A 13,483-nucleotide genomic window follows, 5' to 3' on the forward strand; every position below is an offset into this window, starting at 1 on the left:
GAGAGAAAGAGGGAGGGAGGGAGAGAGACAAAAAGAAAGAAGGAAAGAAAGAAAGAAAAAAAAGAAAGGAAAAAAGAAAGAAAGAAAAAGAAAGGTTAAAATAATTGCATATAAGTAACCTTAAAAAAGTTGTAGAATTATAGAATTTTCGAGTTGGAAGGCATGTAAGAAATCATCTAATCTCCCTGCTATAGTGGAAAGAGGAGGAGGTTTGGAATCAGGATTCATGTTCAGATCTTGGTTCCGCTACCTACATGTCCTAGGACAAGAGATTTAACCTTTCTTTTTCTAAGTTTCCTTTTTATGTAAAATGAAGGGTTGAACTAGATCAGGAACTCTTAACATTTTGTATGTCATGGACCCCTTTGGCATTCTGGTGAAACCTATTACCTTGTACTAAGAATAATGTTTTTACATGTAGAAAATAAAACACATACTATGATTTCATGGAAATCAATTATATTGAAATAGTTATCAAATTTTTTTAAATTTCATAGACCCCAAATTAAGAACTCTTGAACTAAATCACTGAAGTACTTCTAAGCCCTAAAATCATATTATACTCTGAATTTGCATATGAATGAAACAATTTGTATTTCTCATAGTCTCAAAGAATCATTGAATAGAGTCTATTCTATTTCCCAGTGAGTTCTGTACTTGGTTAAGTTTTTTGACCTCTTTTAAGTTATTTATTCTTCATTTCATTCTTTTCTTGAGAACTCTTATTTTGCTTATAATTCCACCTCTTTCTCTTTCTTCATTTCTTCCATATATTGTTTTAATTCTCTTAATCAATCTTTTTTTCTCCCTTTGAGGCTTTGTGGGTTTTTTTATTGGGTGTCTGGATATACACAATATTTCTTTATGGTATTCATGTATTTTGGATTTCTTCCATTCATTCATATCTCCAGCCTCAGTTTCTTATTTGGGATTTTGTGCCAGAGTCAGACTCCTTTCCCTTCCCCAACCTTAAATAGGTTAGTCAGTCCCTGTTGGTTTTAACTTCACTTTGCTGGGTTCCTGTTAGTGACTAATTCTTCCCCCACTATGTCTTTTCTCAGATTGCTGATATGATTTAGTGTTCTTTATCAGAGTTCTGTGATTGACTCTTCCTGGCTGGAGGGCTATCATGTCCCTAGTAGGGAGTTCTGCCACAATCTTTTGTCTCCCATAGGATTTCCCTAGTGGAGGCCATGCCATAGACTTCCATTTATCTGAAACCTCCTTACTAAAGATGTTTTCTGTGGTCTTTTGTCCTTGCCTGGGGCTTCTAGTCTAGTTGCTGCCTTGGGCTTCTCGGTTCTTCTTCCCACTCCAAAGCATCTGGCTGTCTTTGTACAATTTTGGGCTACATAATGTTTTTCTTTGAATTTCTTGGTCTTCGTTTAATTTGGTGCTCTTTTTTTAGACAATTACTGGAGAATTAGGTTTGGAATTTGATATTCACTGTCTCTTAAAAAATAATTATATTCATGAGAATTTTGCCAGGAATTAAAATCTAGCTTGCTGTTTTATCTAAAAATTTCAGGCTCCATCATTCTCTCTGTCTCTCTTTCTGACTTTGTCTCTCACTCTCTGTCTCTGTCTTTCCGTTTCTGTGTCTCTCTCTCTTTCTTTCCCCCTTCTCCCTCTCTGTCTCTTCCTTTCTTTTTGCCTCTGAAAATGGGAACATTTACTCTACTTCATTGGTGGGCAGCTACATTGTTGCAGTGCATAGAGCATCAGGCCTGGAGTCAAGAAGACCTGGGTTAAAGTCCAATCTCAGATAGTATTTGTGTGACCCAAGTTTCTTCATATGTAAAATAAGCTGGAGAAGGAAATGGCGAACCACTTCAATATCTTTGCCAAGAAAATCGAAGAGTCACACATGACTGAAAATGATAGAATAACAATCCATTAGTATTCCTGCAATTCTTCATGTTTTTTCAAAGGTCACTGACACCATCATTTCTTTCAGGCCCCTAGTTCACCTGGGCCAAGTGATTTGAACTCTATAAGAACTATAATGGCCTCTTTTATTACCTTATTCTTTGTTTTATATATCAACCTTCTTGGTCCTTTGTAGGAATCCCTTTCCAATACAAAAGCCATTCTCTTTGGCAGAGGAAATGCCAAAGAACCTTCAAGCAAGGTGAAATGTGAGCAACTCTGACTTCCCTCTATACTATTCACCCTGAATTTTACCCCTGCTTTGACCCTCTCCTTTTTCCCATGTACCTTAAATCAGTCAATCAGCAAGAATTTATTAAATTTCTATGATTTGCTTGGAAAAAACACATTCTTTATTCTTTTCCTTGTTCTTTTGCATGTCAACTCTTTTTGAGCTTTAACATTCTTGACAGAAAGACCACACTATCCTTTTTTCAATCAATTCAATCTGCTTTCTTTCCCTCCTTCTACTCATCCCACCCCACCCCCAGCATGAAATAATCAAAAACAAAATCCACATTAAAACATGTATTGCCAAGAAAAATAAATTTCCCCTTTGGCCATGTCCACCACGAAATATATCTCAGTCATACCCCTGACTTAATCACCTCTTTGTTGGGACAGTAGCATCATGAATCCTCTGGAATTATGGAATTAAAAGTAATGACTTTTAATAAGAATTCTCAAGTCTTGAACTTGGAAATATATATGATATGATAACACATATACAACCTATGCCATATTATCCACCTTTTTGAAGAGGGGAGGAAAGAGAGGGAAAAATATGGATTGTAAAATGTCAGAAAAATTATTTTAAATTGCATTGACATGTAAAATGGGGGAAATAAAAATTAAACAAAGAGAATTCTAAAGTCTTTTTGAAGTTGTCTTTTCAATAATGCTATTGTATAAATTGTACTAGTTCTAAGCTCACTTTACTCTGTATCAGCTTTATGTAAATCTTCTCAGATTTCTCTGAAACGGTTCCTATCGTATAGCACAATAGCATTCAGTCACATTCATATACTATAACTTGTTGAAACATTCTCCATTTAACAGGTTCTCCTTCAGTTTCCAATTCTTTACCACTACAAAAAAAATTGCAATAAATATTTTTGTACAGATGAGTCCTTCTCTTCTTTCCTTTAGCTCCTTAGAGTCTTGACTTAATGTTAGTTTTAGTGGATTGAAGGGTATACACATATTGATAACTTTTTTTGGCATGGTGCTTTCTAGAATGGTTGGAACAATTCCCAGCTCCAAAGAAAAGTCAATTAATTTACTGTTTCCCAATAGCCATTATAACATTTGTCATTTTCCCTTTTTGTTAACTTTGGCAATCTGATTAATATGAAATGAAACTTCATTGTTGTTTTAATTTACATTTCTATACTAGTGACTTAGAGCATTTTTTTTTTCATTTCTCTAGTGATAGCTTGGATTTATTCCTGTGAAAACTGCCTGTTCATATCATTTGCCGCTTTAATCAATTAGGAAATGCTTATTATTCTTATAAATTTGAATCAATTCTCTATGCATTTTCTAAATTTCTAATTTTCATCAGAGAAAGATTTGTTGTTGTTAAGACATTTCAGTTGTGTCTGACTCTGACCCCTTTTGGATTTCTTGGCCAATATACTAGAGCAGGGATGGGCAAACTTTTTAAAGGAAAGGAAATGCTCATCTGTCAATCTGTTTCTAAGGCAACTCTTTCGAAGTTTCATTGTATTATATCCTACTCATTGTATTCATCAGATTAGGAATAATTCAGGGCAGGATAGAACATTTCAGAGGGCCCACATCTGGCCATAGTTTGCCCATCACTGTACTAGAGTGATTTAACATTTCCTTGTCCAGCTTATTTTCCAGATGAGGAAACTGAGGCAAACAGGTTTAAGTGACTTCCCCAAAGTCATAGAGCTAGTAAGAGTCAGAAGTCAGATTTGAATTCATGAAGTTAAGTCTCCCTGACTCTAGGTTAGTGTTCTTTTCATTGTGCCATCTACCTGTCCACTAAAAAGACCTGTCCCCCAAAAAGACCTGTCCCCCACCCCTTTATCATTTACCTTCTAATTTTAGTTCCATTTCTTTTGTTTGTGAAAAATCTTTTAAAAAATATAATAATATAATCGGAATTGTCCTATAATCATCTCTATCCCTTATTTAGTTAATTTTTTCCCTTGCTCCTCTAATTTGTTTCTGACATTACCCTTTATGTCTTCATCCATTTGAAGCATTTCCTTTAAGACAATATGAAATGTTGTCTATACTTAATTTCTGGCAGAATGGTTTCTATTTTCCCAATCCTTTTTGTTAAATATTAAATCCTTATCTTGATAATTGAGATTGTTGGGCTTAACAGTACACTACAATGCTTGTTTATTGCTGTGTATTATGTACTAAATTGTTTTGAGGAATACTCCTTTTTAGAACAGATTGAAATCTGAGACTGTTAACTTCCTCCTATTTTTTCCATTACTTTTCTTAGTATTTTCAAGATTTTAGACCTTTTGTTCTAGTTCATTTTCAATTTTATTTTTTCTTATAAAGTGAAATCCTTTGGTAGTTTTATTGGTATGGAACTGAATTAGTAAATTAATAGTATTATTATTATATTTCATTGACTCAATCTATCCACAAACATTCATATTTTTAGTTGCATTCATAGAATTGTCACATTTGTCTTAGCAAATAGACTCAGTTATTTTGTACTTTCTGCATTATTTTTAACAATCTCTTTTTTATCTCATCCTTTGGATTTTATAAGTAAAATGCAAGAATTGATCGTTTATGCTGGTCCAATTGATATTTCACAACTTTAAAAAAGATGTTAATTATGTCAGTTAACTTTTAATTCCTTCTCTAAAATTGTCTAAGTAAATGATCATATCATCTGCAGAAAATGGTAATTTTGTTTTTACGTTGTGCTTGTTCCTTCAGTATTTTTTCTTTTAGCACTATAGCTACTATTTCTGTTACTATATCAATTAGTAGTAGTGAAAATGGACATCTTTATTTTAACCCTGATCTTTAATGGAATTTCAAGTTTATCTCCATTATATTTTATGTTGGCTCTTAGTTTCAGATTGTAGATACTACTTACAAATTAAGGAAAGATCCCTTTATTCCTCTGTGTGTGTGTGTGTGTGTGTGTGTGTGTTTAAATAGGAATGAATGCTCTATCTTGTCAAACTTTCTCTGCATCTATTGATGTCATTATTATTTTTGTTGATCTTATTATTAATGTAGTTCATTATGTTAGTAACTTTCTTAAACTGAACTATACCTACATTCCTGGAATAAAAAGAATTTTCTCAGAAAGTATACTCTTGGTGGTATGTCGCTATAGCTTTCTTTCTGAAATTCCGTTTCGATATTCATTAGAGCTATTGGTCTTTTGTTTTCCTTTTGTTATGATTCTCTTTGCTTTAACTATAAAGACCATATTTGTATCATAGAAGGACTTTGTCAATTTATCCTACCCCCCCATTTCAAACAGCTTTTCTAGTTTTAAAATTAATTGTTCTTTATATGTTTGTTAGAATTTGTTTGTAAATCCATCTGGTCCCAGGTTTTTCTTTTTTCTTTTCAGAGTTCATTTATTGTTTGTTCCATTTCTTTTTTCTGGGATTGGGTTATTTAAGTCCTTTATTTCTTATTCTGTTATTCTAAGTTTTTTTTTAATTTTTTACAGATATTCATCCATTTCATTTAGATTACTAATTTTATTGGTATATAATCAGGTAAAATACATTAAAATAACTTCTATTTCCTCTTCATTGGTTGTGAATTCACCTTTTTCCTTTTTGATAGTAATAATTTTCTTTTCTTTTCAAATTAAATTAGTTAATGGTTTTTTTCTATTTTATTTTTTTATGTATTAATTCAGTGGTTTTGATGGATTTAATTTTCTTCATCTCTGATTTTTTTGTTATTTAATTGGAGATGTAATTTTTTGGGTCTAGTTTATTTTTTTTCAATTGAATCCCCAAATTCATTGATCTGAATTGGTGAAAATTTAGAAATGTTAATTTTCCCTTAAGGAAAGGATAATTTGTTCAACCTCAAAGCTGAACTAAAAGCTCATGTTGACAAAAACTGAAGTGACTTTCATACTCAATTGCTCATACTCAAGCCACCTCAACTCTTCCTCATCCTGTTCTATCTCTGAATCTACTCAAACTCCTCCTTATTCTGTTCTAACTATCTCTAAATCTACCCAAACTCCTCCCAATCGACTTATTTCCCCGCCTATGATGATTACCTGTTCTATGACAACTCAAATAAACAAACAAGTGGCAGAAACCAAAAATAATTCAGTTACAGGCTTATTCCTCAAATACTCACCTTTAATAAGAGTGGAGATGTAATTTTGCTAAGGCATCAAACAACATTAATCCCCAAGATATTAAGAGATTCAAGCAAAATATTCCTTCTTTTGAGGAGAATCCAATTGTGATTATTAAAAAGCTAGAGAGCATTTTTTGCGCATATGATCCTGGATGGATTGATTTTGAAAATTTGCTCTAATGAACCACATGTAACCCTAGAAGTTGGCAATACTTATGATTGCCTCTTAGACACTGAAACTTCCAGATACTGCCACAAAACTTGCTGCCTTAGAAAGGCCTGAATTAATTTTAACTTTTTCCTAAGCATACACTTCACTACTAGGGGCAGATACTTCTATTGCTTCCTATATATGGGATTTACAAATAAAATTAAGAGAACTTCAAGAATTTGGAGCTATAGTACAAACAGGACCGATAGACTTTTTTCTTCATGATCTTAATCCAGGAGATAAAGTATATATAAAGAACTTCCAGGGCACAGGGGTAACTCAGTATGGCAAGGTCCATTTCACATATTGTTAATCACTCCAACAGCTATAAAAATTGGAGAAAAGATTTTGTGGATACATTGCTCCCATATAAAACGAGTACTTTCCATCAAAACTGATTGACTGTATCCTGTAACATGCATTGAAAATAAAACTACAGAGACAACTAGACACTATTTTCACTGACATTGAACTCCGGAATTTTTATTTTTTAAATAGGATATTTGATTTTTCCTTCTACTTGAAGCACATGATACCAGTATTAATAATTTTTTTGGTTTTGCAATAGAATGAGTTTAGACATCCATTAGCCAATTGGTAAGCATATAATTTATATTATATTATATTATATTATATTATATTATATTATATTATATTATATTATATTATAGGATTTTGTATTTTGTCTTAAATATTTGTACTGGCATGTATTCCATTTAGAAATTATTATTATTATTATTCTTTTTTAGGATTATGGAGTTAAAATAAGTAAATGATAAGCATTACAAAGTGTTACAAGTGTTGATCAACCCCTGCCTCAGGGGGGAATTGATTGTATACTTTTTTATGTATTATCTACTAGATTGTATACTTTTTCATGTAGTATCTGTTAGATTTAAATTGATATCTTCAGATTCTTATTTTCCATATAGTATAATTTTCATAAATTCTAAAATTTAGGATTATATTACTTATAATTTTAATTTTTAATTATTTGTAATTTGGAATTGTATTTTGTAAAATCCAAGATTTGAAATTTTTGAGAGTAATTTTAGAATTTCTTAACTCCATGAATCAAGAAAAGTGAACTGTTTTAAAAAGCCATAAAAAAACCACCTATACTGCATTGAAAGAGCTAAAACAAACTGTGGGAAGTATTGATTGAACTGAAGGGGGTTGAATGCATTTAATGAATGTAAATTTCTTATGCCAAAGGGGATTGCCTCCTAATTGGCTTTTTGTCAGTGCACCTACCTACCATTGGTTTTGCTTTCTTTCTCTTTTATTTCCTTTTCCTTATTATTATTAGTTTTCTATTAGTGTAATATTATAGGCACCTTCAACTAGAAGATTTTTAGAAGTATAAGTATGTTATGTTTAACTGATCCATTGGGGAGACTAGCCTCCCAAAGGATCACTGGGGGGATTGTAAAAAAGAATTTGTTATTCCTTTTTTAATTTGATGGAGAACCTGGAGGTCCTCTTACCATAGATATGTGTAGGGATTAACCAGCCCACAGTGACAGGAAGCAGAAGGGAAGGAGAAAGAGACAGGAAGGAGAAAATATAGAGGCAGGAAGGAGGAACCATAGAGATAGGAAGTAAGGTAGGAGGAAGTTATAAAAGGGGCTGAGGGTTGATTGGTTGATCTGTTAATTGCTGACAGTTAGGAAAGTCATTTGCTGACAGTTGCTATCAGTTGCTGACGTTAGGGCTGGCAGTTGCGGGGAAATTGGTTGCTGGGCATGAAGTGGTCATTGGGAGTTGGTTGCAGGTGGTGTGAGTTGGTGCTGTGACTGGTGTTTAGTTGCTAGAATATAAAGGGAGGCTTGAGCTTACTGAGAGTGCTTTTGGCATTAGCCTTTAGAAGGCTTTTTGCCTTTTGGGTTTTGGGCTTTAGGTTTGGGCTGTTAGGGTTTTTCCCTTCTTTAAACATTTTGGAAGGTGGCAGGTCTTCATTGACAGACCTTATTGGAATTGGATTAAACACTGATTGGGCTGGTTTTGATTGGAGTGGATTGGGTTAGAACTTTATACGGTGATTATTATTAGCAGTAGTTTATATGTATAGGCAAATATAGGCAGTTTTAGTTAGTAATTATAGTAGTTATAGAATAACTAGTATAGACATTATGAAATTTTCTTTCTCTACCTCTGACCTATATTTCTCTCTTTTACTATATTCATTTTGCTATATACTTTTGCTATCTCTATTTTAATTAAACTAAATTGTTAAAAGCTGCTAGAAGTTTTCTTTTCTCTGGCTTAAAGGGATAATATTAATTTACAACTCTACTATATTCTCATTAAAACTTAAGTTACTAAAAGCTGTTCTCTTATTTTATCAAAGCTTTTAATTTAACCCTTACAACTTCTTTGCTACTTCTTAAAATTTTTTTCATGTTATCTCATTATTATTTTTAATGAAATTATTCATTATTTATATGATTTGTTCTTTGACCCATCCATTTTAAGGTTGATGTTTCATATAATTTTAAGAGTTTCATTAGTGATCTTTTATTGAGTATAATTTTTATTGCATTGTGGTCTCCAGACTATGTATTTTGTACTTCTGCTTTTTTGCATTTCTTTATGAGACTTTTGTGTCATGATTCAGGATCTAATTTTATAAAGATTCCATAAACAGTTGAAAAATACTCCTTTCTATTTCAATTCAATAATCTCAAGAGGACTTTTGTATCTTACTTTTCTAGAATTCTATTTAGGTCCTTCACTTATTCTTGTTATCCTTTTATTTGTTTGTTTGTGTTTAGTTAGATTTGTCTAATTCTGAAAGAGGTAAATTGAGGTTCCCTACTATTATTGTTTTACTGCCTATTTCTCTCAGTAATTTATTGTTTTGTATATTATAAACAAATCTAAAAAGATGAGATAAAGAGATTCTGTTTAAAGTAATTGTAGAAAGTATAAAATATTTGAGTCTACTTGCCAAGATAAACATAGCAACTCTATGATTCCAACTATAAATATGAACTTTTTGTGGATAAATTGAGTCAATGAAATATAATGATAAAACTGCTTTTAATTTACTAATTCAGTGCCATACAAATGAATGTACCAAAGGACTACTTCATAAGAAAAAAATAACAAAATTCAAAGCAAACCTTTAATTAAAATAATTTTTGCTGTTGCTTAGTCTGAGATCCTGATTATTACCCCTTCCCTTTAAAAAAGAACACTTCAACTGAAGTATTATAAATTTTGTTTTAGCCTCATATTTTAAGTATGCTTTCACTTTTCCATTTCAAATTTGTTCCTTTCTTTTCTTTCTTTCTTTTCTAAATAATCCTTTACCTTCCATCTTGGAATCAATACTGTATATTGGTTCCAAGGCAGAAGAGTAGTAAGGGCTAGACAATGGGGGTTAAGTGACTTGCCCAGGGTCACACAGCTAGGAAGTATCTGAGGCCAGATTTGAACCCAGGACCTCCCATCTCAGGGCCTGATTCTCAATCCAGCTAGCTTCCCCCCTCCCCATTTTTTCTTGTATATAACATTTTGGAATTCTGTTTTCTAATCCATTTTGCTCTACTTTTATATTTTATGAGTGAGTTCATTCCATTGACATTATTAGAAATTATTTTAAACTTATGTTTCACCCCATCCTCTTTTATTTTTCCATTTTCCCCTTACTTTCTATTTTATGAATTAGAGGGTGAAGCAAGAGGACTGAATTCAATATTATTCCTCTGGGTTTGGTGCAACCTGCTTCTGCTTTTCTGGTTTTCTTCTCTTTCCCTCATCCAAAATATAATAATATATTATTTTCATTTCTTTCTTTTCTTTGAAACCCCTTTTTGAGATCTGTTCTCCTTAGGATTATATTTTGTTTGGGACTGATCCCTTCCTTAATCTAACCATTTCCTTATTTTCCATTTTTTCCCTTTCCATTTTCCCTCCAGTTTCCCCATTGAGTGAAATGTATTTCTCTGTGTGTTTTTTCTTTCCTCCTTTGACCAATTCAGTGAAAATGAGATTCACGTCATCCTCCCTCACCTTTCTCTTTTGGCATGTTTGTATAGTCTTCTACTTTTTCACCTTGATTATGAGATAACTTTCTTGACTCTTCCTCTCCTTTCTCTCTTCCAGTGTATTTCTTGCCCCCTCTATTCTTTTAATATCATTAAAGCATCACAAAACCAGCCATCTCTTTTATAAGACTCTGTGATACCTGATAATAATAATACACTTCTGAGGAAATATATGTATAATCTGCTATTAGAACATAGTTTTTTTTGTTTCATCCATTATTATTTCTAACTTATGTTTATGTTTTAATGCTTCTTTTGACTCCTATATTTGGATTTAGAAGTTTCTACTTAATTCTGGTCTTTTCATTATAAATGCACATGATAGTTCTTTATTTCAGTAAAGATGCATTTTTTTCTTGTAGTATTATACTCATTTGGCTATGTTATTTTTGGTTGTAAGTCTCTGTCTTTTGTCTTCTGGAATATCATATTCTAAATTTGCCACTTCTTTAGGGTGGTACCTCCTAAATCTGGGATGATTCTGACTAGTCTGTCAGTACTTGAATTTTTTTATCATCGATATTTTGGGGGGAGTTCTAGATTTTGGTTATGATGTTTCTGGTAGTTTTAATTTTGGGGTTTCTTTCATGAGATGGCTAGTGGATTTTTTACATCATTTTAGGAAATTTTGCAACCCAGGTTCTCTCAAGAAGGCAGGTTATATGACATTGTATATTTCCATGTTCATGTTGTGAAATGAGACACATATTACTTACACCAGAGAAAAATTCATTGAGGTAATAAAGTGAAGAATGGTATGATTCTATCTGCAATCAGATTATCTGTTCCTTTTTTTGTAGTGGATAGACTTTTTCATCATAAGTCTCTTAAGAGTTATTCTGAATCCTTGCCTTACTGATAATAGTTAAGATATTTACAGTTGATCATCATATATTATTGTTGTTATTGTATATAATGTTCCTCTGGTTCTGCTCACTTCATTTTGCATCACTTCAAATAAGTCTTTTCAGGTTTTTTCAGGTTTTGTGATCATCTTGGATCTTTGTGGCTATTTCTTATGGCATAATAGAATGTAATGGAATACCATTATAATCACATGCCACAACTTATTCAGTCATTCCCCATCTGATGGAAATGCCTTCAGTTTCCATTTTTTGCCACTTCAAAAAGAACTGCTGTAAATATTTTTGTACAAGTAGTTTCTTCTTTCCTTCTATATTTGATATCTTTGGGATATAGACTTAGTAGTGGAATAGCTGGATCAAAGAATATCAATGGTTTTATGGCCCTTTGGGCATAGTTCCAAATTGTTCTTCAGAACAGTTGTATCAGTTCACAGTTTCACCAACAGCGTATTAGTGCCCCAGTTTTCCCACATTCCCTCCAACATTTATTATTATCCTTTTTTGTCGTATTAGGCAGTTTGAGAGGTGTGGTGCCTCACAGTTATTTTAATTTGCATTTTTCTATTTAATTTCTATTTAATAGTGTTTTAGAGCATTTTTTCATACGATCAAAAATAGTTTTAATTTCTTCACCTGAGAATTGCCTGTTCAAATCCTTTGGCCATTTTTCAATTAGGGAATGCTTTGTTGGTTTTTTTTTTTTTGCATTCAATTTAACTAATTTTTCTATGTATTTGAGAAATGAGGCCTTTGTTAGAGACACTTGCTATGAAGATTTTTGCCTACTTTGTTGTTTGCCTTTTAATATTACTTACATTGATTTTATTTGCGTAAAATCCTTCTAATTCAATATAATCAGAGTAATCTACTTTACATATTATAATATTCTATTTGTCTTGTTTGGATATCAATTCTTCCCTTATCCGTTGGTTTGACAGGTAAACTATTTTGTTCTCCTACAATTTGTTTATGGTATCACTCGTAATTTCTAAATGATATATCCATTTTGATTTTACCTTGATATATGGTGAGAGGTGTTGTTCTATACCTGTTTCTGATTTTAAATTTGTATTTCTAAATCACACATAATTTTGAAGGAAAATAATCAGTTTTGGTGCCCTTTTCTTTTCAGCCTGAAACAGTGTCTTAAAGATATCCAATCAGAAGTTAACAAAAGGTGTGGCTCTGATGTTCCACTACAGACTACAAGTGACTGCCTTGAATGGTTAAATAACTACAGTTCCAGTTCACTCAAACCACCTTCATGTTCTCATGGAGATTTGATCAAATTCCTCAAAACCTTGGTGAGAGAGAAAGGAGGAGGGAGAGAAGGAAGCAGGGAGATAGAGGTGGGGCTGGGGAGAAAGTGAGAGAAAATATTTGTCTTATATAAACAAAAACGTGAATTCATTGTTGTCTTATTTATGCATTGTTGATAGTTTTATTGTAATACCTTTAGGACTTAATTTCAATGAAAGTCAAAATATTTTTTCCTTATTTTCACTTACTAACTAGGCAAAAAATGAGGAGTATAACCTAGATATGGCCCCTAGCCTCCTCGATCCAACAGAATTTTGCATTCATTTAGAAGTTTTATCTTAGGAATAAAGAAAAAAATCTTCAATGTAGGAGTGTCAGACATATAAAACATTTTACTTACATGAAGAAGTATATGTATCTAAGTGGTGCAATGGCTGGTAGAGCACTGGACTTAGAATCAGGAGGACTCATCTTCCTGAGTTCATCTGGCCTCAGATACTTGCTAGCTGTGTGACTCTGGGTGTGTTATTTAACCTTGTTTGCCTTAGTTTACTTATTTGTAAAATGAACTGGAGAAGGAAATGGCAAATCACTCCAGTATTTTTGCCAAGAGACTGAACAAAATGAGGTACAAAATGACTGAACAAAAAGAGGTACATATTTCAAGGAGTTTTATTTTTTTTAGATACTTTTAAAATGATCATATTTTGCCTATTTTCTGATCTTGTAACTTAAAAACTACCATTTCCTTCAAGTACTTTGTTGGTGGGGAGGTGGGAAGGGTGCCTTTATTAGCAGAGCAGTGGTCAGACCAG

At 32.4% G+C, this 13,483-nt stretch overlaps 1 protein-coding gene across 2 annotated transcripts in view; it reads left to right on the forward strand.

Annotated features, from left to right (window-relative positions):
- Positions 1–13,483, forward strand: part of KIAA0825 (KIAA0825 ortholog) — a 463,565-nt gene that overhangs the window by 10,004 nt on the left and 440,078 nt on the right. For both annotated transcript variants that reach the window (XM_044662785.1, XM_044662793.1), the window contains exon 2: positions 12,541–12,712. In XM_044662785.1, coding sequence (XP_044518720.1) covers positions 12,541–12,712 — 172 coding nt within the window. The remainder of the gene's footprint in view (positions 1–12,540; positions 12,713–13,483) is intronic.

Source organism: Gracilinanus agilis, chromosome 1 (assembly GCF_016433145.1).
Source record: "Gracilinanus agilis isolate LMUSP501 chromosome 1, AgileGrace, whole genome shotgun sequence".
Classification (NCBI taxonomy): domain Eukaryota; kingdom Metazoa; phylum Chordata; class Mammalia; order Didelphimorphia; family Didelphidae; genus Gracilinanus; species Gracilinanus agilis.